This window comes from Scyliorhinus canicula, chromosome 13 (genome assembly GCF_902713615.1).
Source record: "Scyliorhinus canicula chromosome 13, sScyCan1.1, whole genome shotgun sequence".
Lineage (NCBI taxonomy): Eukaryota > Metazoa > Chordata > Chondrichthyes > Carcharhiniformes > Scyliorhinidae > Scyliorhinus > Scyliorhinus canicula.
The window spans coordinates 127,806,559-127,832,359 of NC_052158.1; the positions used below are offsets into that span (position 1 = coordinate 127,806,559).

Sequence of the window (25,801 nt, forward strand, 5' to 3'; positions counted from 1 at the left end):
GGGGGGGGGGTGCAGCCCCGGTCGGGGGTGTGCGGACATGCACCGATCTGCCATGCCAACACCTGGACTGTGTGTTCCTGCACTGGGGGCAACCTCAGCCCCTGCCAGTCTGCCCCACTGACCACCCATCACTCAATCTGACTGTAGAGGCCTTTGAGCATGCGGCTGAACTCTATTGCTAATTGGAAATTGGAAATCATGGTTAACAGAGCACATCCCAAGTGGATCACCGTGGGTGGGAATCCCATGTAACATGAGGGGCTCATTTCAATCACATCCCAATCGCAGCTTGTTCCATGGACACTGTTCTTGAGCACTGTGGAAGGCTGCACCACAAGACGCAATGGTCAGTCTTCGATCACCCAGAGGATGGGATCCAGGCACAAGTTCATGGCCGGATGTGTGTGGGCCAGGCATGTTGGGTGGGAGGGGAGGGGGGGGGGGGGGGGGGGTGGGGGGGGGGGGGGGGGAGGTGGGTGAGGGGGGGAGGGGAGGGAGGAGGGGGGGCATGTCTAGGGGATGGGGCATGTCTGGGGGATGGGGCATAGGATGGGTGGTTGGCCACCATCACGGAAAAAAGACCCAGAGAGGTAATGCTGGTTGTGGTGAGGGTATTTTAATGTTCCTCATACAAGCGTACACCACTGCCCCCCTATTCCCAACCCCACTATCCACACCCTCCCTCTCTTGCCCCCTTCCAACACACGTTCCCCTTACCCCCAACGTACACACCCCCTCCCCTCCCCTCCAGCTGCAATGCTTACATTTTCACAGTAATTCTATTGCAGGTTAATGTAAGCCTGCTTGTGACAATAATAAAGATTATTACTACCTTGCTCAGTTCACCTTTGGATTCTTCAGCGGTTTGGATTTTCAGTTCAATTGTTTTTCTTTCTGAACTTCCTCCAGTGCCCGTTTCCTCATATGCACATTCCTCTACAGTCTCTAATTTTGAAACTTTCTCTGGTTTCCTAATTAATGCATCCCATTATTTTGACCATTTGCTTCAAAAACCGCCTCAAAATGTACCTCTTTGACCAGAGCCTTAATTTCCCTTAAATCATGTCTGTATTTTGTTGATCTGATTACATTGAAGTAATTATACTTTGAAATACTTTACAGGTCTTCCCACCATTTCAACGTCAAGTCCTACATCGTCACGTGTACCCTCAACAGACAGTAAAATGACAACAGCAGAGGAAACCTCAAAAACAAGTACAACTAGAGCAACAGTTTCTACAGTTATACCATCTACAACAGTCAGTCCTACAACTACAGGAATTCACACAACAACTTCAACACCCAGAATTACTTCAAATAAAATACCCACAACTTCAATTACAACTACTTCAACTACCACAGTGCAGACAAGCACCGCCACCGCAGCTGCAATGACTACTACGCCATCAACAGTCCAAACAACTGGACGGAAACAAAGTAAGTACTTTCATTATCAATGTTAAACTGAAACAAAGTTTGATATAAAAAAACAGGGGGGTTGAGCCATGCCCTTTGAGGCAGGTTTGGCAGCAGGGGAGTAAGCAATATTGGAGAAAAATATTTTGGGCTGGATCCCTAACAAGTTCCCACATCTTCCCTCTTTTCTCTGTGACGAAGGGGACTCACCTTGGGAGCCGCAAGAAGCCAATTAAGTTTGTTAAGTAGACAAATAACAGCTGGTTTCAAAAAGCAATGCAATTTTGAGAGTGTCACACGGGCCTCCTACTGTGTCAGTACCTCAGCTACTCAGAGGGCAGCTTCACAGCGGGAGGTCAGAGTGGCATAACAACAAGATGCTCCTTGACAATTTTATGGTGCACATGGCCTGCTGAAGGGTGTTCACAGCCAGAAACATGCCTTGACAATAGGAACTCCTGGAGACTTTGCTCATATGTAGTTCCAGGGGTGCAGAGATGTCCTCCTATTCCTTCAGTCTTTTCTCACAGCTATTTTATTTTGTCCTGCTTTGAGATTTTCATCTCCGCAGCACATTGATGCACCAGCTACAATGTATGCAGTCAAAGGATGAGGAATGCCTTTGCAGATGCCTTAGGCCTACCAGAGGCAACCCCCTACCAATGTCATCCTACCTTAAAGCCTCTTGAATCTGCCACCTATCCTTCTTGACCTCAAAAGCAATTAATGCTGTTCCCACAGTTTAATTGCTCCAGGAAAGCCATCAAGAAGGTAAGCAAGCTCCCCCTCTCCAATCTTTCAGCCAGGGACATAGACTGTAGTGTTCCATAAAAGCCAGCCCAGTGCATTGAAATTTCAGCCCACCAATTATTTTGCAGTGATGATGGGGTCAGTCTTTTTCTTTAGTGTTCCATGTCACATATCAGAATTCTGGCTGCATGCCTCTCAGCACGCTTTTCCATTTTAATAGATGGAAAATCATGAGGGAGGTGCAACTGTCTTTGAATTATCAATAGGTGTGATTTCACGTTACCGTACCTGTGGTAAATTACCTTGAGAAATAAATCAAAGGTGTCCAGTGGGTGGAAATTCCCCAGCTGCTTGTCTCTGATACCCCATTCTGGGAGTGCCATATCACCAAATGGGCTCCTGCCCACATTGTTCTGAATGAGAAGCATGAAACACCATGGTGGTGAATTTACACCACCAAAACTTTCAGTTTTGCACTACGGTGTGAGACTGGACTTTTAACCCCCTGGTGAATTTAAATCCACAATCTTCTAGCTCAGAGGTAACAAGGGCTACCAACTGAGCCACAGCTGATATTATATACTTAAAAAGGAGAAATCTTAGTGCACTGCTGCCTCACGGCGCCGAGGCCCCAGGTTCGATCCCAGCTCTGGGTCACTGTCCAAGTGGAGTTTGAACATTCTCCCTGTGTCTGCGTGGGTTTCGCCCCCACAACCCAAAGATGTGCAGGGTAGGTGGATGGCCCATGCTAAATTGCCCCTTAATTGGAAAAAATTAATTGGATACTCTAAATTTATTTTAAAAAAGGAGAAATCTGCACAGCTTTAGGGGAAGAGCACAGGAACAGAACAATGTGGATAATTAATTCAAGGAAATGGCCCAACACAATGGAATGAATGGTCCCTTTCTATGCTGTATCATTGTCTGAACTTCCACACCAATATGATTGACTCTTAACTGTTCTCTGAAGTGGGCAAGCAACCCAGATGTATCAAACATGCAGTGGTTCAAGGAAATGCCCAACCGGCACCTTCTCAGGCAATTACAAATGGGCAATTAATGTCAGCCTTGCTAACAAAACCAATAACTTGAGAATGAATTTAAAGAAACAAGTTTCTATCATATTTTTGTGAAAATGTTTCTCTTATTTCACGTTCACATTTTTGCTTTTATTAGATGCCACACTTTTTGAATATGGAACGCACGTTAATGATTCAAAGCTGACAGTAACTGGAACTGATGTCACCTCTCCTGTTTTTAAGCCAGAAATTGACTTTCCTTTTGGGAACACTCGATTGTCTTTGCTTTATGTAAGTATTGGAAGTGACTATAACTAAAAGTTTTCATTCATCACAGATTGAATACCAGCATAAAAATTATTAATATCTAAAGCAGTGGAGCAGGTCAGCAACATATTGCCAGAGAGAATTGAGCTGGCAGGTTTGAAAGTGGACTTCACTGCCTCTCTGTTCAGTATCCCCTCAATCACCATTTTATTAACAATAGGGACACCAGAGGGTAAACTACCTTCTAGTGGACCAATTGAGGCTTCTAACTAGGCAACTAATGTTCACTTAAAGGCCTTTCCTATGACTGTCAGATTTACCTGGTTGTTGGAGAGACCCACACCACGTAGCTGCCCAGCAGATTTCTCTGCATGGGTTATTGGTTGGCAGAGGCACCCTTCCTTAATGCACCCCTTCTGCCATTGGAGCGCCCATTAGAAGTCCCCTACCTATCCCAGCTTCTCACTGTGGCCAGCCAGCTTGACCCCAAATAATTATGCTCCTATTCCTTTGCTGTTTCTGCAGTGACCACCATCACCCTTGGCACTGCCATTAAAGGAGAGCTGCTGGCCTCTGATTGGCTTACACCTTTCTGAGACGGGAACTTTTGCTCCTGAGAGGTGAAAGTCTCCCTGAATGAATGAACAATTGACTCTTCAGTGGTTGCGGGGCAGTTGTGCTTTTGCTGGTTCGGCTCTCCCCCACCACCCTGAATACAGTTTAGCTACGGATGGGGGGGGGGGGTGCATGGCTAAAATCCAACCCATAGAAAACCCAGAAAATGTACAGCACAGAGGAAGCTATTTGTCCCTTTGTCTGTCTCGCTTTGTGTCGACTGAAAAGGTTTTGTCCAGCCAAATCCCACTTTTCAGCTCTTCGAGGTTACAGCACATCAACTATCCATCCAAATAATTTTTCAATATAATTTGGATTTTTACAATACTGCCCTATTGGGCAGTGAGTTCCAGATACCCACCGCACTCCAAATGAAAACATTTCTACTCGACTCTCCTATAATCCTTCTACTAATTATTTTGAACCAACATCTTCCAGTAATTGATCTCTCTGCTGAGGGAAATGGATCATAGAAGCATTGAAAATAGAAGCAGGAGGAGGCTATTCGCCCCTTTGAGCCTATTCGCCCCTTTGAGCCTGCTCCGCCTTCATTATGATCATAGCTGATCATCACGTTCAATACGCAGATTCCACCATTCTCCTACATCCCTTGATCCCTTTATTTCCAAAAGCTATATCTAATTTCTTCTTGAAATTACACATTGTGGCCTCAACTACTTGTTGTGGTAGTGAATTTCGCAAGTTCACCACTCTCTACGTGAAGACATTTCTCCTCCCTTCAGTCCTAAAAGGTTTACCCCGTGTCCTCAAACTATGCCCACTGGTTCTGGACTGCCCCACCATCGGGAACATTCTTTCTGAATCTACCCTGTCTAATCCTGTTAGAATTTTGTAAGTTTCTACTCACTCTCGCTCTCCTAAACTCCAATGAATATAATCCTGGGGATGGGACAATTGGGCGCGGCCGTTTGGGCGCGGCCGTTTGGACGCAGCCGTTTGGGCGCCATGGGACAATTGGGCGCAGCCAATTTGGCGCGGCCGTTTGGGCGCAGACGACAGAAATTCTTGTATTCAGAAAACTATTGTATTTGTTGTTGAAACATTCAATTTACTATTTTGAACTGTCAGTTGTGTCAATTTCAGCGGCCGGCTCACTTTGATCCGGAGAGGGAAGCTGCTCTCTCACTGAAGCAATCAGCCGGCCGCTGAAATTGACACTGCCCACTGCTCTCTCCCTCCAATCCAACTTTTAAGTTTTAATGTTTCTGATTGGAGGGAGAGAGCAGCCGGCAGTGTCAATTTCAGCGGCCGGCTGATTGCTTCAGTGAGAGAGCAGCTTCCCTCTCCAGATCAAAGTGATCTGGCCGCTGAAATTGACACTGCCGGCTGCTCTCTCCCTCCAATCAGAAACATTAAAACTTAAAAGTTGGATTGGAGGGAGAGAGCAGTGGGCAGTGTCAATTTCAGCGGCCGGCTCACTTTGATCCGGAGAGGGAAGCTGCTCTCTCACTGAAACAATCAGCCGGCCGCTGAAATTGACACTGCCGAGGGGGGGGCGGGTGTTGGGGGGGAGAAGAGGGGGGGGCGGGTGTTGGGGGGGAGAAGAGGGGGGGGCGGGTGTTGGGGGGGAGAAGAGGAGGGGGGCGGGTGTTGGGGGGGAGAGGAGGGGGCGGGTGTTGGGGGGGAGAGGAGGGGGGCGGGTGTTGGGGGGGAGAGGAGGGCCCTGCGGGTGTTGGGGGGGAGAGGAGGGCCCTGCGGGTGTTGGGGGAGAGAGGAGGGCCCTGCGGGTGTTGGGGGAGAGGGGAGGGGGGAGGGCCCTGCGGGTGTTGGGGGAGAGAGGGGGGCCCTGCGGGTGTTGGGGGACGGGGGAAGAGAGGGGGGGGAGAGGGGAGGGGGGAGGGGGCGAGCCGGAGGGTGTGGGGAGGGGGCGAGCCGGAGGGTGTGGGGGGAGAGGGGGTCTATTTGGAGGGTGTGGGGGGAGAGGGGTCTAGTTGGAGGATGTGGGGGGAGAGGGGGCAAGCCGGAGGAAAAAAAAAGAAATTGACACTGCCGGCTGCTCTCTTCCTCCAATCAGAAACATTAAAACTTAAAAGTTGGATTGGAGGGAGAGAGCAGCGGGCGGTGTCAATTTCAGCGGCCAGCTGATTTCAGTGAGAGCAGCTTCCCTCTCCGGATCAAAGTGAGCCGGCCGCTGAAATTTTAATTGGATCCACGATGGGGGTTTTAAATTTATTTAAAAATCTATGCTAGCGCTTCCCATTGTGAGTCTACGGGGGTCTGACCTCTCCCCCCGCCCCCCCGTAGACTCTCAATGGGAAGCGCATGCATAGATTTTTAAATAAATTTAAAACACCCATCATGGATATCCGCGGCTCCGATACAACGCGGGTGGCTGTCTTGGACCCCAACACCCGCGTTATAAAGGGGGACTACTGTATCATGTATAAGTAAGAACACTGGTTTTTAAACAAAATGTAACAATGTTTGTGCGACTACTAAATTTGATGAACACACCTCCCTCATGTTGACCCCAAAACGTCCGGCGCCAAAACGGTTGGCGCCAAAACGGCCGCCCCAAAACGGCCGCGCCCAAATGGCTGCGCCAAAACGTACCTAACCCTATAATCCTAACTGACTTAGTCTCTCCTCATATGACAGTCCCACCATCCGAAGAATCAGCCTGATAAACCTTCACTGCTCTCCTATAAGCTTTATACCAATTTCAGCAGATTTACTATAAAGGTATTTGAAATCTTCTATTACTTTTGTTCCAAGCATCCACTGTGCCCTCAGCTCATCTGGTATATTCACAAGAGGTATATTCCTTTAATCACAAATAATGCCATTGTTGTATATTTTCTAGATTTACTTTCCTCGACCTTCCATTCCTACTTAGAATTTCCTTTTATTCCAGCTTTGTTTCTCTCCCTCCTGAATCTACACTCAAGTTTATATACCCTGCCAAGTCAGTTTCAACCTTCGCTAACAGTATGGCATTATTGGTTTCAGCTTTTTTGAGGCACAGCCCTTCCATCTTAAACAGGTCACACTCCTCCCAATGCCTCGGGTACCTAAAACCATCCCTCCTATAAAATCTCTCACAAGAACATAAAGGTTAGGAGCAGGAGTAGATTATTTTCCCCCTTCAAGCCTGCACCACCATTTAATGGCTGATTAATTGTCGCTTTAACAGCACTTTACCATCTTCCCCCAATAACCTTTCACCCTCTTTTCAATCAAAATCTATGTAACTCAGCCTTGAATCTATTCAATGATCTGGCACCACTGCCTTCTTGATAAAAACATACCACATACAAATGACACTCTAACACAAAATAATTATTTTCCTCTCTTGTATTAAATGGGATTATGCTAATTTTTAAACATTGTCGCTTCCTTCCAGATTCCCCCACAAGATAAAACACTCCCTCAACATCCACTCCATTAAGCCCCCTCAGGATCTTATATGTTTCAATAAGGTCCCCTTCAAAATTTCAATGGATACAAGCCCAGCATGTTTACACAGCACTTCAGACATGGCTTCACTCCGGACTTGTGCAACTTTTCTACATATATTTGTGTCATCAGCAAATTAACTCCCTTATATTATGTCAATTAGGAATAGCCTGTAGTTGAAACCCCAGCACTGATCCCTGTGGCACTCCACTAGTTACAGCTTGCCAATCTGAACACATTCGTCAGCAACACATTCATCTCCACTACCCTCTTATTTCTGTACCCAGTTGTGCATGGCACCAAGAGCAAGCTGGAGAGTACCATCTCTGAGGTTCTCCTTTTTAATTTATTTTTTAACTTCCTGAAATCTGCCTTCAGGATCTCATCCCTCTTTTTATCTCGAACTTTAATCTGAAATAGACCACAACCTCTGGTTTCCTACCATGCCCACTCAGAATTCTCTGTAGCCGCTCAGTAAGATATCTTGACCCTGGCATCAGGGAAACAACATATCATCCCGGAATCATGTCTGAGACCACAGAAACACGGTCTGACCACAAACTATAGAATCTTCTATCAAAATTGCTTTTCTGTCCTTCTTTCTCCTGCTCTGTGCAGCTGAGATACGTTTATTGCTATGGCCTTGACTCCGGCTTTACTTCCCTGGAGGAAAACATTGCCCTCACCACTATTCTGAAATGAATACCAACTCCGGCATTGTCTACTTGTCCTCCTTGTGTGTTTGGCAGTCACCCATTCCCTCTCTACTTACGGACACTGTAAGATAACCACTTCCTGAAGCATGCTATCCATGTGGCTCTCAGCCTCACGATTCACCACAGTGACACCAACTGCTGCTTAAGCTCCAAAACCTGCAGCTCAAGTTACTAACACTTCCAGCACGTGTAAATGTCCAGGACATAAGAAGCATTCCTTGAGTTCCTAAATGGCACAGGATGACCATTCAACAGTATTAAGATATCGTGGAAATCTGCAAATAACAAACGGCAGTTTTTGCCTGTCCTCACTCTTTTGAATGGTTGGTAAGTTGGTATTTTGGGAGGAGCCTGGCAAAGGCGGAGGCATATGAGGTGCACTGAGGGCGCCATATAATACACTTATCACAGTTGGCAAAAATTGGTGATAGTGACAGCGATGGGTTGATGGAGAAAAAATGTAGTGGAAGGCAAGGAGAATCCAATAACAAAGTTACCCTCTCCTCCAATACCCCTGGTCAGCATATGTGGCTAGCATTTGGTTGGGTGGCTTGTGAGAGGATGGGGTACATGGGATAGAAAGAATTGTAAGTGGAGAAAGATGGCATAGGTGGGAGGACATTATGGGGAGGTGGAGGAACAATTAGCTGGGGTGGCATTAAAGGGGTGACAGCAGGGGGTGGTGCGATGGGAATGACATGGGAGAAAAGGGATGGTATGGGAGGAGAATTAGAATGTCGAGCGATTAAAGTGGCTTGAGAGGGAGAGGATGTGTGGGTTGAATATGGTGGAGTTGGTTACATTTGCTAATTTGACTGCTGCTGTTTTGTGGGATTCTGCTGGCAATTGTTTAGATCTCCTTGATCCTACTTCTCCCGTGCAATATAATTAAGCCACTAAAAGGTCTTTGTTTTGTTTGGCAGTTCACAGACAATGGCCTGATTGTTTTTCCATCATCAAAGACTGAAATTTTCAATTATACTAACCCACCTGCAAAGTCACCTGCATTTCCTGACGTTTCTCTACCTCCCGTGATTGCTGTATTTTGGAGCGACGCAGACCTCTCGGAGAATGTTGGAACAATTTTCTATCAGGTACAATCACCATTGAACAATGATAGTAATTAAATATTGTGAATCAGTGGAATTAAATTAACATTTTCACAAAGTTTGAGAACAGCTCAAAAAGAACGAAGTTGCAATTAATACAGCACCTTTCTCATGTCTCAATGTCACTACTTGCTTCATGACCAGCCAGTTAGGCATATTGGAAATCTCATAGTTGTAGATATTTAAATATGGAAACCAATATATAAACAGAAAAGTCTCACAACTAGCAACACGAGAATTGACTGTAACACCTGTTTTAATGCTGTTTTGAGAGATAAATAATGACTAAAGTATCAGGAAATTCCCTTAATTATCTTCGAATAGAACCACGGGATTTTTACATTGAGTAGGGAGGGCCACAGTTTAATGTGTAATGCAAAAGGTAACACCATCAGGTGTGTAGCATTTCCCCAATAGTGAACTGAAACATGAGCTTGTATTATAAAATCGATGGGTTGGAAATTGGATGGCTCTGTTGTTCGCGTGCCTGGTACACAAGTCATGAGCTGCTCAAACACATTCAGATCAAGGTGTGCAACATAAAAAATACATATACTCACCTGTCTGAATGATTATCGATCTGGCTGCTCTGCCTCCAGTATTGCAGCCTGCTCTGGTACGCTGCCAGTAAGCTCTACACAAAGCAAGACAATGCTGTTTGCAGTCCACCTCGGACCAGCAGCCTGTTGCTCTAAAAGGCAGGCTGTATTCAAAAGGGGCCCCGCACAAACAGATTGCGGCAATGTAAATTCTTGAAAAGTGAACACAAAGGCAGTCAGAGGGATCCATGGAGACGGTTGTGGCACTGGAGGCATCAGTGATGCAGGTGGATAGAGGAGAGATGCTAATGATCCCCACGTGAACAGGAATCCTGCAATAATCTGATGCTTTTTGGGAAGAACTTGCCTTTTATGTTGGGGTGTTGGTCCTCTGGTTTCAAATGATGTTTCCTCCAAACCACTTCAATGTGGTATACTCCCACTCACACAGCAGCACCTGCAGCACTCAGGACTCATTTATAATCTCCACAGATTATGGGCGGAATTCTCCGCTCCCCACGTGGCGTGGGAGAATCGCGGGAGGACCTCCCGACATTTTTCACGCCCCCCTGGCGCCCCCCGCGATTCTCCCTCCCCCCCCCCCCGGGGCTCGGAAGAATCGCCACTCGCCGTTTTTAACGGCGAACGGCGATTTTACGACCCCGATGGGCCGAGCGGCCGGTTGTTTGCATCCGTTTCACGACGGCGGCAAACACACCTGGACGCTGCTGTCGTGAAACGGGCGCCAGATGCCCGTTTGGGGCTTCTAGGGGGCCGTTTGCGGCAAGAGCACCACGACTGTGCTTGGCAGGGACAGGCCCACGATCGGTGCCCAGGCTGCTCCGCGGGCGTTTCGGATGACTCTGCCCGCTGCCCACCCGATGCACCAGAGATGGGACGGGGGGAGGCCGAGCGTTCAGGGACGTCCTGTGATGGAGTTAATGGGACGGGCCCCAGAACCACCTCCTCCCTCGGTGAGCCCGGTGATCCCCGGGCCTCACTGTGGGACGGAGTTGCGAGCGGGGAGGTGCCCCGTCGCCCCACCAACACCTGGCTCTGCCAGTCCTGGAGGCCTGCAACCGTATCCATCAGGGTCCGAAGGTTCGATGAGACAGAGTCCAGGGAGTGAGACATTCCCGCCAGGGACTGTGCGACCTCAAACTGTGAATGTGCGACTCCATCCAGCACGTGCGTCAGGCGGTTGATGCTCTCCGCGACTGACTGCTGGGACTGTGCCATGACCTGGTGAGACTCGGCCAGGGCCCGTAGCGCGCCGGCAATGTCATTTTGGCTCTGGCGACTGCTGTCTGTGAGAGGGCAGCCCTCTCCAGGCCTATGGATGATGCATGCACATTAAGCCCGACCCATGACCGAAACCGGTTCACACATTGCCTCGACTGCGGACGCCACCCATGCGGTGCTGGCCTGGGTGGCTGCCATGAGCGGCACCACTCCCTGCTCCTGGACGCGGTTTGACTCCTCTAACTGAGTCTGCAGCTGCTGGAAGACGGCCCTCATCCCGTCATTGTGTCCCTGGGTTTCAAAATGCATCGGCTGTGCAGGTGGGTCGAGTAAATCCAGGAACCCGGGAAACGTCTGGGAGCTAGCTGAATGCTGGGCCTGGGCTGCCCTCCGACAGTCCAGGCCCTCGGCTGCTCCGACCTCCACCTGCTGTACCGGCTCAGCTGTGTGGTGCACACCAGACCGTGACCCAGGAGCCTCATCACTTAATTGGCCAACTGAGGTGAGTGTCTCTGGGATGGTGGATGGTGTGGGAGACAGCAGTGCCACAAGCTCTAGGTCCTTGTCCGTCATGATATCCGCAGTGTCATCGTCCCATTCATATCCGGCCACAGAGTGCACGCGGCCCATGTCTGGTTCTCCCTCATGTGAGTCTGCTGACTGTGTCGCCGTCATGTGTGCGTCCTGCTCGACAGCCCCGGGTTGGGAGGATGGCACTCCTGGCTGACCTCCTGCCACCCTCTGGCGTGCGGCCCTGGGTGCGGTGGTGGTGGCGGATGTTCGGCTGTGTGTCGCAGCAGACAGCCCTGGATGTTCGGCAGCACGGCCGAGGGAACAGAATAAGACGGGATTATTTAGACACGCACGGCCGGGTGTTGGATGGTCCAGTGGGCAGAGTGTGAGGGGAGAGAGGATGGGGGGTCCAGTGGGTAGAGAGGATGGATGGTCCAATGGGCAGAGTGTAAGGGGAGAGAGGATGGATGGTCCAATGGGCAGAGTGTGAGGGGAGAGAGGATGGATGGTCCAATAGGCAGAGTGTGAGGGGAGAGAGGATGGATGGTCCAATAGGCAGAGTGTAAGGGGAGAGAGGATGGGGGGTCCAGTGGGCAGAGTGTGAGGGGAGAGAGGATGGATGGTCCAATGGGCAGAGTGTGAGGGGAGAGAGGATGGGGGGTCCAGTGGGCAGAGTGTAAGGGGAGAGAGGATGGGGGGTCCAGTGGGCAGAGTGTGAGGGGAGAGAGGATGGATGGTCCAATGGGCAGAGTGTGAGGGGAGAGAGGATGGGGGGTCCAGTGGGTAGAGAGGATGGATGGTCCAATGGGCAGAGTGTGAGGGGAGAGAGGATGGATGGTCCAATAGGCAGAGTGTGAGGGGAGAGAGGATGGATGGTCCAATAGGCAGAGTGTAAGGGGAGAGAGGATGGGGGGTCCAGTGGGCAGAGTGTGAGGGGAGAGAGGATGGATGGTCCAATGGGCAGAGTGTGAGGGGAGAGAGGATGGGGGGTCCAGTGGGCAGAGTGTGAGGGGAGAGAGGATGGGGGGTCCAGTGGGCAGAGTGTGAGGGGAGAGAGGATGGATGGTCCAATGGGCAGAGTGTGAGGGGAGAGTGGATGGATGGTCCAGTGGGCAGAGTGTGAGGGGAGAGAGGATGGGGGTCCAGTGGGCAGAGTGTGAGGGGAGAGAGGATGGGGGGGGTCCAGTGGGCAGAGTGTGAGGGCACAGACGATGGACTGGTGGGGGGGGGGGGGGGGGGGGGGGGGGGGTTGTCATGCAGGGTTGTCTCACTTGGTTCTGCACCACCAACCTCGCATTGCGCGATCTCCTGCGTGGCAGATCCCCCAACAAGGTCCAGTGCCCTCTGCTCACACACGGTCGGGGGTGCAGAATGGATGGACCCCCTCCGGTCCTGTTGCGCTCCCGGTTGTTGTGAGCAGTCTTGTCCTGTTGGGGGGGCATAGATAGATCATGACAATTCGGCAGGTATCATCAGGGCGTTCAGATATTGGCACAGGTTGGGGGGAAAGTTGCAGCTAAACCATGGCATCTCTCCAGGGGGTCACAGCGCTCATGTGGGTCTGTGACAACTTGGTTAACCACTCTCGCTCCGCGCTCCCCCTCATGCACGGGGGGAGGTGGGTGATGAGGGACATGGGGGGGGGGGGATTGTTGTGACCCGGGGCCACCCTCTTGGCACTTACCCTGGCAGCCCTGGTGAGGTCGTGGAGCTTCTTCTGGCACTGCTCCCCAGACCAAGGGGTCTGCCCCACAGCACTCACAGCCTTGCCCACCTCACGCCAGGCCCGTCACACAACGCTGGCAGGGTAGCGAGGCGCTCTTCTAGGGCAGATGATGCCCCTCCGTTGCTCCACCTCATCGAGGAGGGTCTCGAGGTCAGTCTCACCGAACCTCGGGGCGGCCCTCCGTGGCTCCGTCATCTTCTCCGCCTCACTAGTTTTCATCGCTCATGCCTTTTTACGACGTGGAGTGGCGTCATTCTGTCGTCATTCGAGCGTCGCTGGTTTCTGGTGTCATCCCCCGCGTGGTTCCCGTGGTCCCGCTCCTAGCCCATTTCCCGGGCCTGAATCGCTCGTGAACGGCACCTTTTCGGGCCGTCGTGAAACTCAGCCGAGTTCACGACGGCCTTCCCAATGCCGCGCGGGAGCGGAGAATCGCGCCCATAAAGTATGCGCCTTGCCCTAAATAACCTTTGTGTAGCTTCTGGATCTATGTCACCCTTTCTGTATCTTGTCACCCTTTAATCTCTCCAAGTTCTTCTTGGAACAGTTCTTGATACTTCATCAAGACCTCATTCAGGCCCCCCTCTTTAATCTTTTTTAAAAATAAATTTAGAGTACCCAATTCATTTTTTCCAATTAAGGGTCAATTTAGCATCGCCATTCCACCTACCCTACACGTAGAACATAGAACATAGAACGATACAGCGCAGTACAGGCCCTTCGGCCCTCGATGTTGCACCGACATGGAAAAAAACTAAAGGCCATCTAACCTACACTATGCCCTTATCATCCATATGCTTATCCAATAAACTTTTAAATGCCCTCAATGTTGGCAAGTTCACTACTGTTGCAGGTAGGGCATTCCACGGCCTCACCACTCTTTGCGTAAAAAACCCACCTCTGACCTCTGTCCTATATCTATTACCCCTCAATTTAAGGCTATTTCCCTTCGTGCTAGCCACCTCCATCCACGGGAGAAGGCTCTCGCTGTCCACCCTATCTAACCCTCTGATCATTTTGTATGCCTCTATTAAGTCACCTCTTAACCTTCTTCTCTCTAACGAAAACAACCTCAAGTCCATCAGCCTTTCCTCATAAGATTTTCCCTCCATACCAGGCAACATCCTGGTAAATCTCCTCTGCACCCGTTCCAAAGCTTCCACGTCCTTCCTATAATGAGGCGACCAGAACTGTACGCAATACTCCAAATGCGGCTGTACTAGACTTTTGTACAACTGCAACATGACCTCATGGCTCCGGAACTTAATCCCTCTACCAATAAAAGCCAACACACCATAGGCCTTCTTCACAACCCTATCAACCTGTGTGGCAACTTTCAGGGATCTATGTACATGGACACCGAGATCCCTCTGCTCATCCACACTACCAAGAATTTTACCATTAGCCAAATATTCCGCATTCCTATTATTCTTTCCAAAGTGAATCACCTCACACTTCTCCACATTAAACTCCATTTGCCACCTCTCAGCCCAGCTCTGCAGCTTATCTATGTCCCTCTGTAACCTGCAACATCCTTCCGCACTGTCTACAACTCCACCGACTTTAGTGTTGTCTGCAAATTTACTCACCCATCCTTCTGCGCCCTCCTCTAGGTCATTTATAAAAATGACAAACAGCAACGGCCCCAGAACAGATCTTTGTGGTACGCCACTCGTAACTGAACTCCATTCTGAACATTTCCCATCAACTACCACTCTCTGTCTTCTTTCAACTAGCCAATTTCTGATTCACATCTCTAAATCACCCTCAATCCCCAGCCTCCGTATTTTCTGCAATAGCCGACCGTGGGGAACCTTATCAAATGCATCTTTGGGTTGTGGGGGCGAAACCCACACAAACACGGGGAGAATGTTCAAACTCCACATGGTCAGAGCCGGGAACGAAACTGGGACCTCAGCGTCATGAGGCAGCAATGCTAACCACTGCCACCGGGCTGCCCCTTCCTTCTTTAATCTTAAAGATATCCAGTCAGTTTAATTTTATCTCCCGGAGACAATAATGTTCCATCAAGCTTGGTCCTTAGCCTGACACCACCATAAATGGAGGACCTGCTGACTACTGTCCGTAACTCACAAAGGCTGTATTTGTTCCCACTGGCTTTCTAGCCTCTCCGGTATACATAGCTATTTTTGCTGTAGTGTTCAGAAACTTTAGGTGTTCATCTCCTCCTTTCAGATACCGGTACATATGTTCATTTATAACAGTAGCTGATGTCCCGGTGTCCACCTCCATTTACTATCAGCACTAGTGTTATGAGGGACTATCTTGCCCTCAGCCACATTGTTTAAGGACATCGCATTACACTCCCCAATGGACAATTCCCCATATTATTCATTGATGCTTGATTACTTGCTTTGTTTGTACTGGGCTGGCCCTGCTTGCTTCTGAATTTTTGCCTCAGATGGCCTGTTTTCTTGCACTCTGCTCACTTGAATTTACACATTTCTTGGGAATGGCATCCCCACATCGAAAGCATTCTGTGATGTTTACACTATAAAGATACAAGTTTGACACGACGGGGAAAACCCATGGGACACTATCACAGTATTTGTAGCCAGGATAAAGCAGATTATAAAGTGCTGCAACTTTAAATTATACAATCATATATAGGCTGAATCTTCGGTTTCTGGTGATTCTTGCCGCATCTGCATTCAACTCTCTGCCTGAATTTGATCCCGTGATCTTGCTTCTGGTGCCATTACTTTCAAAGGGGCAATTTAGCGTGGCCAATTCACCTACCCTGCGCATCTTTTGGGTTGTGGGGGTGAAACCCACGCAAACATGGGGAGAATGTGCAAATTCCACATGGACAGTGACCCAGAGCCAGGATAGAACCTGGGACATCGGTGCCGTGAGGCAGCAATGCTAACCACTACGCCACCGTGCTGCCGTTACTACTCATGGTTTCCCACCCTATCTTGTGGATTTCAAAGCTTTGCTCACCTTGATACTCATGAGCTCCCCTTTTGGCAGCCTTGATTGCTGCCGCCAATTCTAACGCTTTCTTGAAAGTCAACTCAGACTCCTCCACGAGTCTGCATGGGTTTCACCCCACAATCCAAAGATGTGCAGAGTAGGTGGATTGGCCACGCAAAATTTCTCCTTAATTGGGAAAAAAAAATGGTTGGCCACACTAAATTTATGGAGAAACAAAAAGGCCCCAACGAAAGGTAAAATGCTGGAAAATCTCAGCAAGTCTGGCAGCATCTGTAGGGACAGAAAAGAGCTAACATTTCAAGTCCGATAACTCTTTGTCAAAGCTAACAGGCAGAGAAAATGGGAACTATGTAAACTGTGGAGTGAGAATGAAAGATGAGTCATAGCCACAGAAACCCAGGGAAACTGGGTGCTAATGGCCACAGGAGAAAGAGTGTTAATGGCAGTCCCCAGAGAGGACAAAAGATGTGAAAGGTCAAACAGCAGGGAAACTAACATCAGAGGATGAACTGTGGGTGTGGGGGAGGGTAAGGGGGAAGCAAAGAGGAGAAAGGTGCAGGAAAGGTGGATAAGATTGGGGGGGGGGGGATTAAATATATATTAAGAAAGAAATGGTAAAAGACCGTTAAAATGAAATGAAAACAAATGGGTCGAGGTGGGGCTGATCATCTGAAGTTGTTGAATTCGATGTTCAGGCTGGAAGGCTGTAGCGTGCCTAACCGGAAGATGAGATGTTGTTCCTCCAGTTTGTGTTGCGCTTCACTGGAACATTGCAGCAGGCCAAGAACAGACATGTGGGCATGGGAGCAGGGTCTTTTGTTAAAATGGCAGGCAACAGGAATGTCAGGATTCTGAATGCGCACAGACCGAAGATGCTCCTAATTTGTACAGAATAATGGAATCCCTCGAGTGCAAAAGGATGCCATTTGGTCCATTGAACCTGCACCGACCCTACCTAGGCTCACTCCTCCGCCTTATCTCCCATACCCCACCGAACCTTTGGACACTAAGGGACAATTTATCATGGGCAATCCACCTAACCTGTGCACCTTTGGACTGTGGGAGATAACTAGGAAATCTGGAGAAAACACATGCAGACACGGGAAGAGCATGTAAACATCACACAGTCACCCAAAGTCTGAATCAAACAAGGATCCATGGCACTATGAGGCAGCAATGCTAACCACTGTGCTACCATGACACCCTATATATAAATATATATTTGTAGAGCCAAGTAGTTGATGACCCACAGGCTTTTGGTGAAAAACTTATTTTATGTTGGAGTTTTGGTCCTTTTAAGAACTAGGTTTCTATAGGAGATGATGAAGATCAGGGCACCATGCTTCCAGAAACTGGTGTGACAAAACCCCACTGCTGTTAAGTGTGGGAGTGTTCCAACCTGAAACACTGGTTTCGCGTGGTGTATTATTTTGGGATATCAGTGAGACACGCCTGTGGAAACATTAAACAACAATAAACGTATTTATTAAATAGAAAAAAAATAATGAAACACTGCAAAGAACAATCTTATACTTCGATACATTAACAATAAGCACTTAGTCCCTCAAAGACTGAAAATCCAAAAGTATCTACTTTCCCCATAGTCTTAAATTCTGCTGAGACCCCTTGATTCCCAAGCAACAACCATAAATCTCTTTGTCAACTCTAGCCAGTGACTACAACACTGGACAGTTTAAATGACCAGGACTTGGAAATGGTCTTCAGTTCAGCAAAGATATTTTGCACAAGCTGACTTTTTGCCTTCAGCACTGCATGTCTAGCTGAGTTGTTTCCTGAGGATAGCTGCCCCTTTCTCTCGCTTTGCTTCTTTAACACCTTGTATGTGACTGATAGGCTTCCTGGCTTAAAGAATTCTGACTACAAAATGTTTCCATTGCAAAGAGCAACCAGTTCCCTATTGTTTCCTTCCTTTCTATTAGCAACATGACATTTTCTACAAAAGAATATGGGCGAGATTCTCCCATATGGGGAGAAATCGTAAGGCTGGCGTCAAACCCGGGCGGGCAGGTTTGACGCCAGCGCGCCCCTTCCCGACCGGGAACCGATTCTGGTCCCCGGTCGGGGCTAGCAGCCCGACGCCGTAAGCTCCGGCATCACGGGCTTAACGAATTTCGTTAAGCCCGCTTGCCGGAGTTAGCGCCGGCTGACGCGTCATATGACGTCAGGCACGGATTGGAAGACTCCAACCCGCGCATGCGCGGATGACGTCATCGCGCATTTGCGCGAAACCCGCGCATGCGCGGGCCGGGTTGCCCCTCAGCCGCCCCACGAATGGATACTGCGGGGCGGCGGAAGGAGAAATAGTGCGCGGGCATCGGGCCCGCTGCCCGCGATCGGTGCCCACCGTGGTACTGCCGTGCCAATCGGTGCCATGGTTATAAAATGCGAGTGTTTACGGCTGTTTTTACGAACGGCCAGATCAGGTGTGTTTGCCGTTCGTAAAAACAGCCGTAAAGGGCTGGGAACTCGGCCCATCTATCAGCTGTGAATCGCTGCCCGCCGTAAAAAAACGGCGGCAGCGATTCGTGTCGGGAGTTGGGCGTGGGGGGGGAGAGAATAGCGGGAGGACGTCGGAACAGCGTGGCCGTAAAATTTTACGAGCCACGCTATTCTCCGCACCGTCGGGAGTGCGGAGAATCTCGCCCTACATTTATTTTAATGTAATCCTACCGTTTTGTGACACTGAACATGTGACCGAGTTACCTGGGAGATAAACAATACAAAAATGATCAGCAAGATGTTAATTATAACGGATGAATGGATTGTGAGTGTAACTGTGATCTCAAGCAGGGTTTTTAGTTTTGGACCAAGCTTACTGCTTGAAATTCTGGATTCTGGTTAAAGATTTTCAGCCTCTTGTTAACTCTTAACAGTGAAGTGAATGTCTTTGATAGTCAAGCTGAGAACGGGGAGAGAGTGAGTTTCAGATGAAAGGCATCAGAGTTAAAGAATATTAGAACCAGAAGAGTTCTGACCATGCATGTGACACCTGGGAATCTACAACTATCGGATGATTGCAGGAGCAACCTGGAGCAGAGAAGGTCCAGTGGAAAAAATGATCAATTATGAAATTAAATTAAATGAAAATCGCTTATTGTCACAAGTAGGCTTCAAATGAAGTTACTGTGAAAAGCCCCTAGTCACCACATTCCGGCGCCTGTTCGGGGAGGCTGGTACGGGAATTGAACCATGCTGCAGGCCTGCCATGGTCTGCTTTCAAATCCAGCGTTTAGCCCTGTGCTAATCCAGCCTTGTGAAAGACCCTTAAGGGTTGAATAAAGTGAATCTTGATGATATGCTCGAGTTCCCACAAAATCTAGAACCAGAAGTCATAAACTCAAGCATAACATATTTCAAATGTAACTACTTTAAGCAAAAGAGGGTGAAAGTGATATTGCAAAATTCAATTTTAATGTGGAAATGTTTAATGAATAAGACTTTGGAGGTGCAGCCCTTTTTCACTGCAACTCCACGACTGACTTGAAAGATGTCAACAATGTTTGCTCATTTTTGGAACTTGCCATGGATCTCCTCCAGGCCTGTAATTTCTTATGTTCCAAATGTAATAATTTAAAACTAGATAATATACATGCTATGATCATTGTACTTTTATCTTGTAGGAATACAAAACATATGGTAATGAATGTTTTAATCTAACACATCAAGTGGAATCAACAATAAACGGGCAAATTGGTGAGAAATATGATGCCAAATGGACTTTAAAGATAACCTGGGAAAAAGTACCTGCATTCAGCAATGCTAAAACAAAAGAACAGGTATTATTATGTAATTTAAGTGAATTATTCTATGATTACTTCACCAATAGCCTTCAGCTCAACCTAATTGGAAACAAGAATAATTTGAATAAACTAAATTTTTGTGTTCAAATAAACTATTAAGAAATTTATTACACCCCCAGTATTTGGTGTTCTCTGTTTTGAAATGCTGTGTCTATTTTTTCTGATGGTTTACGGTGGAGCTTGTGGTATCTGGCTTTGGATTTGTATTCCTTTCTCTGTAATACCCAATTCTATAATTGTTCAGTACCGTTCCACCACTATTTGTGCAGAGAATTTGCAGCATAGGAACAGACTATTCCAATCCAAGTCGGGCTGCGATTCTCCCGAATGAAGACTAAGTGCTCTCGTCAGCGGGATAATGGGGGTGATTCCCGCTGGCGCTAGGAGTGAACCTGATGTGCCATACAATGGTATTTCAAATTGTTTTTATCCGTATGGCATTGTCATGCCATTCTATGGCACTTCATAAATTTTTCAAGAGGACCAAAGTTTTCGATGGACTTCAGAGAGACAGGGTCTAATCTCTCTGATCGATCACACTCCTCAGAGATTGGGGTGCCATTTTTAATGGGTGTCCCAGAGTCCCCCTCGCTGAGGCATCTGCAGCTTCTAGGAAGCTGTTCAGGACAAAAAAACTACAGTTAGAAAAACAGCTACTCAAAAGAGTAAATATTTGAGCATTACTGGAGCCCTGATGTGGTATATGAATAAGCAACCATAATACTTCCTTTGATTTGACCTGTCAATCAAAAGACTTTTAAAAGGCAATGGTTTATGAAATTGAATGTCAACAATGCAATTCAAAGCTTTTCAGCTTCTCGGCAAGTTCACAGACTTGAAACGAATAAAGGGCAATGATGTTGACAGCGAAAAGAACACTTCAAAGGTTTCCACCACATTAAAGGGAATACTTTTACCTTCCTATCACAGAATTCTGAATTTAGCATGCTGACAGACAATTTAAAGGGTTTAAGGCTGCAGATGGAACACTTCACTCTCTTCTCAGAGATCTTTAATTTTGAGATGATGCTTGGGGCAGCACGTTCGCACAGTGGTTAGCATAGTTGCTTCACAACTCGAAGGTCCCAGATTTGATTTCTGGCTTGGGTCACTGTCTGTGTGGCTTCTGCACGGTCTTCTCGTGTCTGCGTGGGTTTCATCCGGGTGCTCCGATTTCCACCCACAGTCCAAAGATGCGCAGGTGAGGTGGATTGGCCATGATAAAATTGGCCTTAGTGTCCAAAACGTTTAGGTGGGGTTACTGGGTTACGGGGATAGGGTGGAGCTATGGGCTTAAGTGGGGTGCTGTTTCCAAGGGCCGATGCAGACTCGATGGACCGAATGGCCTCCTTTTGCACTGTAAATTCTATGATTCTATGACATTTTAACGGGTTTAAAGGCTGCAGATGGATAAGGCAGATGGGAAGGCAAGCCAAATGGCCCCCATCGCAGGGAAGACCTCCGACCTGAGCTCCTCCAGTCCAGCTCAAGTGCCCTCGGCCCCACTTCCCATGAAAGACCCCCTTTAGCAGGTGTAGGGAGGATAGTCATGCCCATGCCACCCCTCGAAATGCAAGCTGCCAGTTCTCCATTTGTCAGAACTAGCACCAAATCACGCCAGCGGGACTCCAACTGTGGAGGTTGGAGCGTCCCAGGAGGCAGGTGCATCAGCTGCCCTTCCTCACAATATTCAAGTTAAGGTTAATCAGGTATTTGCATGTTCTTGCTCGATCTGGGGTAGGAACCTAGTCTGGGTTGGTAGGACGGCGCAGGAGATTCGCAACAGGTTCCAGGACCGGCGTGAAACCTGTTTTCTTCCCAGCGCCTGATTCACCGAACTATCGGGGCTCCTGCTGCTGACTGGTGTCCCCAGAGAATCCTTGCCTTGCTGTTTATGCTGCACATGATCCTACTTCATCCAATCCTGTCCCACTCCTTTCTCTCTCATGTACTTACCTAGCTTCCCCTTGCATGCATCTGCGCACTTAAACTCAACTACTTCACATAGTATTTGAGATGCTTGATTTAAATTCGTAACTAATGAAAAGATTTTCTGCTTTTCCGGTTTCGAAAAATGATCTGCTGCATAGGGGGCATAACCACTTTCAACTTCAAGATTGAAGACAGCAAAACCATATTTTCTTCTGTTCAAGAACCTTTAATAAGCTGCAATTAACCCCTGAAAGTTTGAATTATACACCTGCATTAAAATTTGATATTTTGATATCATCTAAGCACAACAAACTTTACATTATTAACAATATTTCCTGTTCACAATTAACGCCAGAATTAATTTTATTGTTTAATATCAAACTAAAAGTCTAACAATTATATTCATTGCCTTAATTGTAGACCAACACCTACCAAGCAGTGGTAACTACAGATGGCGAAACTTCATTTGTTATAATTAAGTATCAGTCTGAAGAAATGAAATGGAATGTATCAACACTTGGTTCTGACAAAGTTGTTATTGGCTTCGACAGGTAAGTTTAGCCTTTTGTGCACATAAAAATGGCACTTTCAGAAACTGTTCAGCGATAGACTATAAAACCATTACATCACATTTTTGATATAATCAAACATTTTATCACAACTATATTGCTCTTCACAATTTTTTTTTTTAAACGGTAATATTTTACTTAAAGGCCCACCTGTTTTGTTTGGATGAATCAAATTGACAAAGTGGCTAGAGGGTTAGTTCAGAGAGCGTTTCTTCGAACAGTACATTCTTGACCAGCAGCAATGGACTATTTTAGATGTATACTGAGAAGGCACAGATTAATTAATGACCTCACAATAAAGGAAATTCTTGTCAGCGCGGCATGGTGGGACAGTGGTTAGCACTGCTGCCTTACAGTGGCAGGGACCAGGGTTCGATTCCGACCTTGAGTAACTGTCTGTGTGGAGTTTGCACACTCTACCCATGACTGCGTGGGTTTCCTCCGCGTTCTCTGGTTTCTTTCCATAGTCCAAAGATGTGCAGATTAGGTGAATTGGTCACGCTAAATTTCCTCTGAGGGTGTGGTTGCAAGAAAAGGATGGGGAATTGGGCCATGGTAGGGTGGTCTTTCAAAGGGTCTATGCAGACTTGATAGGCCAAATGGCCTTCCCCTGCACTATGGGATTCTATGATTCTCAGAGTGATCATAACAGAATACAATTTCATGTTCAGTTTGAGGGCAAGATACATCTCCAGATGATGTGGTATATCAAATGTGTTAACATGGAGAGCAGTGTGTCATGGTTAGTCTGCTTCTCATGTCTTTCTTTCAGCTCTCAGCACTGCCTAGCAATACAAGTATTGTGAGAAAGAGGTTTGGGTATGCAAGCCCCTCCCTGCCAATACATAGCGTATCCATCAGGGAGCCGTAGTTAGTGCCTCTTGGTGGAAACATACTTAAATCTGGGTGTAGCACAGTCTAAGGCTAAACTACAGTGTACTCAGAGGAGATCTGACCCTCATGCGCATGCCATAAAAGTCCATCAGCATGTGGTTACGCCCTGATGCCCATGAGCCAGAGCTTGGCTAACGGTAAGTTGTCCCACTACCTTGTAGGTATCTCAGGAGAGAAGATGACTAAGGGTGTAAACATTGGCACAGAAAATCCAGGTGGAAACCTATAGCAGGTAACCTGTCATCTGTCAGGTAGCTTTCTGGAAACCCCTGCAGCAGAGCTGGTACAAAACAGGACTGGTTTCATCCTTTTCTGTGAACTGTACTAAAAATGCTGAGAGGATTGCCTGTTGCTTCTGCAACTCAGGGTTGCATACTATGTTCATATATAATGTTGCAAGGGACACTTCAGCTTTGTGGTTTACATTGGTATGATGTGGGAAGCAAAAGTTACTGGTTATAAGCAATTGTTTAATTGGAATCATTTATGAGCCCAAGAAGTTATTTTCGACAGCAAGAGAAATCATCGTTACTCATTGAATCACTACTGCCGATCCAAAGTTGGACAGTCCACAGTCAGTTAGATGCTGTCCTGCCACTGCCTGTTTGCTTCAATGGATACTTGGAGCTTAGAGAGTCATCTCTCAATGGGCGTGCTCTAATCGATATACCAATTGATATACATCAAGACAAACTAGACAAAGAAGACACTAGTTTTTCACATCACATGCTACAAAGTGAGGAACATGCAACGTGGCATTTCCAATGATGCAAGATGGCTGTGATTGACAAAAAACATACAAAGCTCAATGTGAACATTGTTGCACGGCAAAGAATTATACTCTTTCAAAGAGAAACACTACATGTGACAGGGGGATGGGAACCGATGCAGGAAGTGGGAAGGTAGTAAAACAGGGACAGAAACAAAAGGCAGTAAGGGGGAAAAGTGTAAGGCAGAGAAGCCATAGTCAAAAATCAAAAGGGCGACAGTACAAGGTACAGTGACTGAGGGGAGCTCAGTGACTAGGCCCAGTAATACTGAATGGAATAAAACGGGAAGTAAATACATTAATGGTAAGCGACGCAGCAGGTTGTTACATGAAGACATGGGTTCAACGACAAGGAAAATTAGGAGAAATGTTAAGAGGAAATATAACTTAGTAGAGGTTACATATTGAGGTGTTAAGATTCGAAACAGAGGTAATAAAGCCAACATAAGTGTACTTTACCTGAATGCTTGTAGTATTCGGAATAAGGTAAATGAGTTGATGGCACAAATCAGCGTGAATTACTATGATTTAGTGGCCATTACTGAAACATGGTTAAAGGATGGTCACGACTGGGAGTTAAATATCCAAGGGTATCAAACTATTCAGAAGGACAGAGTGGATGGTAAGGGAGGCGGTGTAGCTCTGTTATTTAAGGATGATATCTGGGCAATAGTAAGGGATGACATCGGTACTATGGAGGATAAGGTTGATTCCATTTGGGTGGAAATCAGGAATAGTAAGGTGAAAAAGTCACTGATAGGAGTAGTCTATAGGCCAGCAAATAGTAACATTATGGTGGGGCAGGCAATAAACAAAGAAATAACTGATGCATGTAGAAATGGTACAGCAGTTATCATGGGGGATTTTAATCTACATGTCGATTGGTTTAACCAGGTCGGTCAAGGCAGCCTTGAGGAGGCATTTATAGAATGTATCCGCGATAGTTTCCTAGAACAGTATGTAATGGAACCTACGAGGGAACAAGTGGTCCTAGATCTGGTCCTGTGTAATGAGACAGGATTGATTAATGATCTCATAGTTAGGGATCCTCTCAGAAGGAGCGATCACAATATGGTGGAATTTAAAATACAGATGGAGGGTGAGAAAGTAAAATCAAACACTGATGTTTTGTGCTTAAACAAAGGAGATTACAATGGGATGAGAGAAGAACTAGTTAAGGTAGACCGGGAGCCAAGACTTTATGGTGAAAAAGTTGAGGAACAGTGGAGAACCTTCCAAGCGATTTTTCACAGTGCTCAGCAAAGGTTTATACCAACAAAAAGGAAGGACGGTAGAAAGAGGGAAAATCGACCGTGGATATCTAAGGAAATAAGGGAGAGTATCAAATTGAAGAAAAAAGCATACAAAGTGACAAAGATTAGTGAGAGACTAGAGGACTGGGAAATCTTTAGGGGGCAACGGAAAGCTACTAAAAAAAAGCTATAAAGAAGAGTAAGATAGAGTATGAGAGTAAACTTGTTCAGAATATAAAAACAGATAGTAAAAGTTTCTACAAATATATAAAACAAGAA

At 47.1% G+C, this 25,801-nt stretch overlaps 1 protein-coding gene across 1 annotated transcript in view; it reads left to right on the forward strand.

The window, feature by feature from the left end:
* The window catches only part of LOC119975648 (mucin-4-like), a 185,636-nt gene that overhangs the window by 131,468 nt on the left and 28,367 nt on the right, over nucleotides 1-25,801 (forward strand). The window contains exons 41-45 of the mRNA XM_038815430.1: nucleotides 1,123-1,437; nucleotides 3,343-3,476; nucleotides 9,124-9,294; nucleotides 19,926-20,081; nucleotides 22,458-22,588. Coding sequence (XP_038671358.1) covers nucleotides 1,123-1,437; nucleotides 3,343-3,476; nucleotides 9,124-9,294; nucleotides 19,926-20,081; nucleotides 22,458-22,588 — 907 coding nt within the window. The remainder of the gene's footprint in view (nucleotides 1-1,122; nucleotides 1,438-3,342; nucleotides 3,477-9,123; nucleotides 9,295-19,925; nucleotides 20,082-22,457; nucleotides 22,589-25,801) is intronic.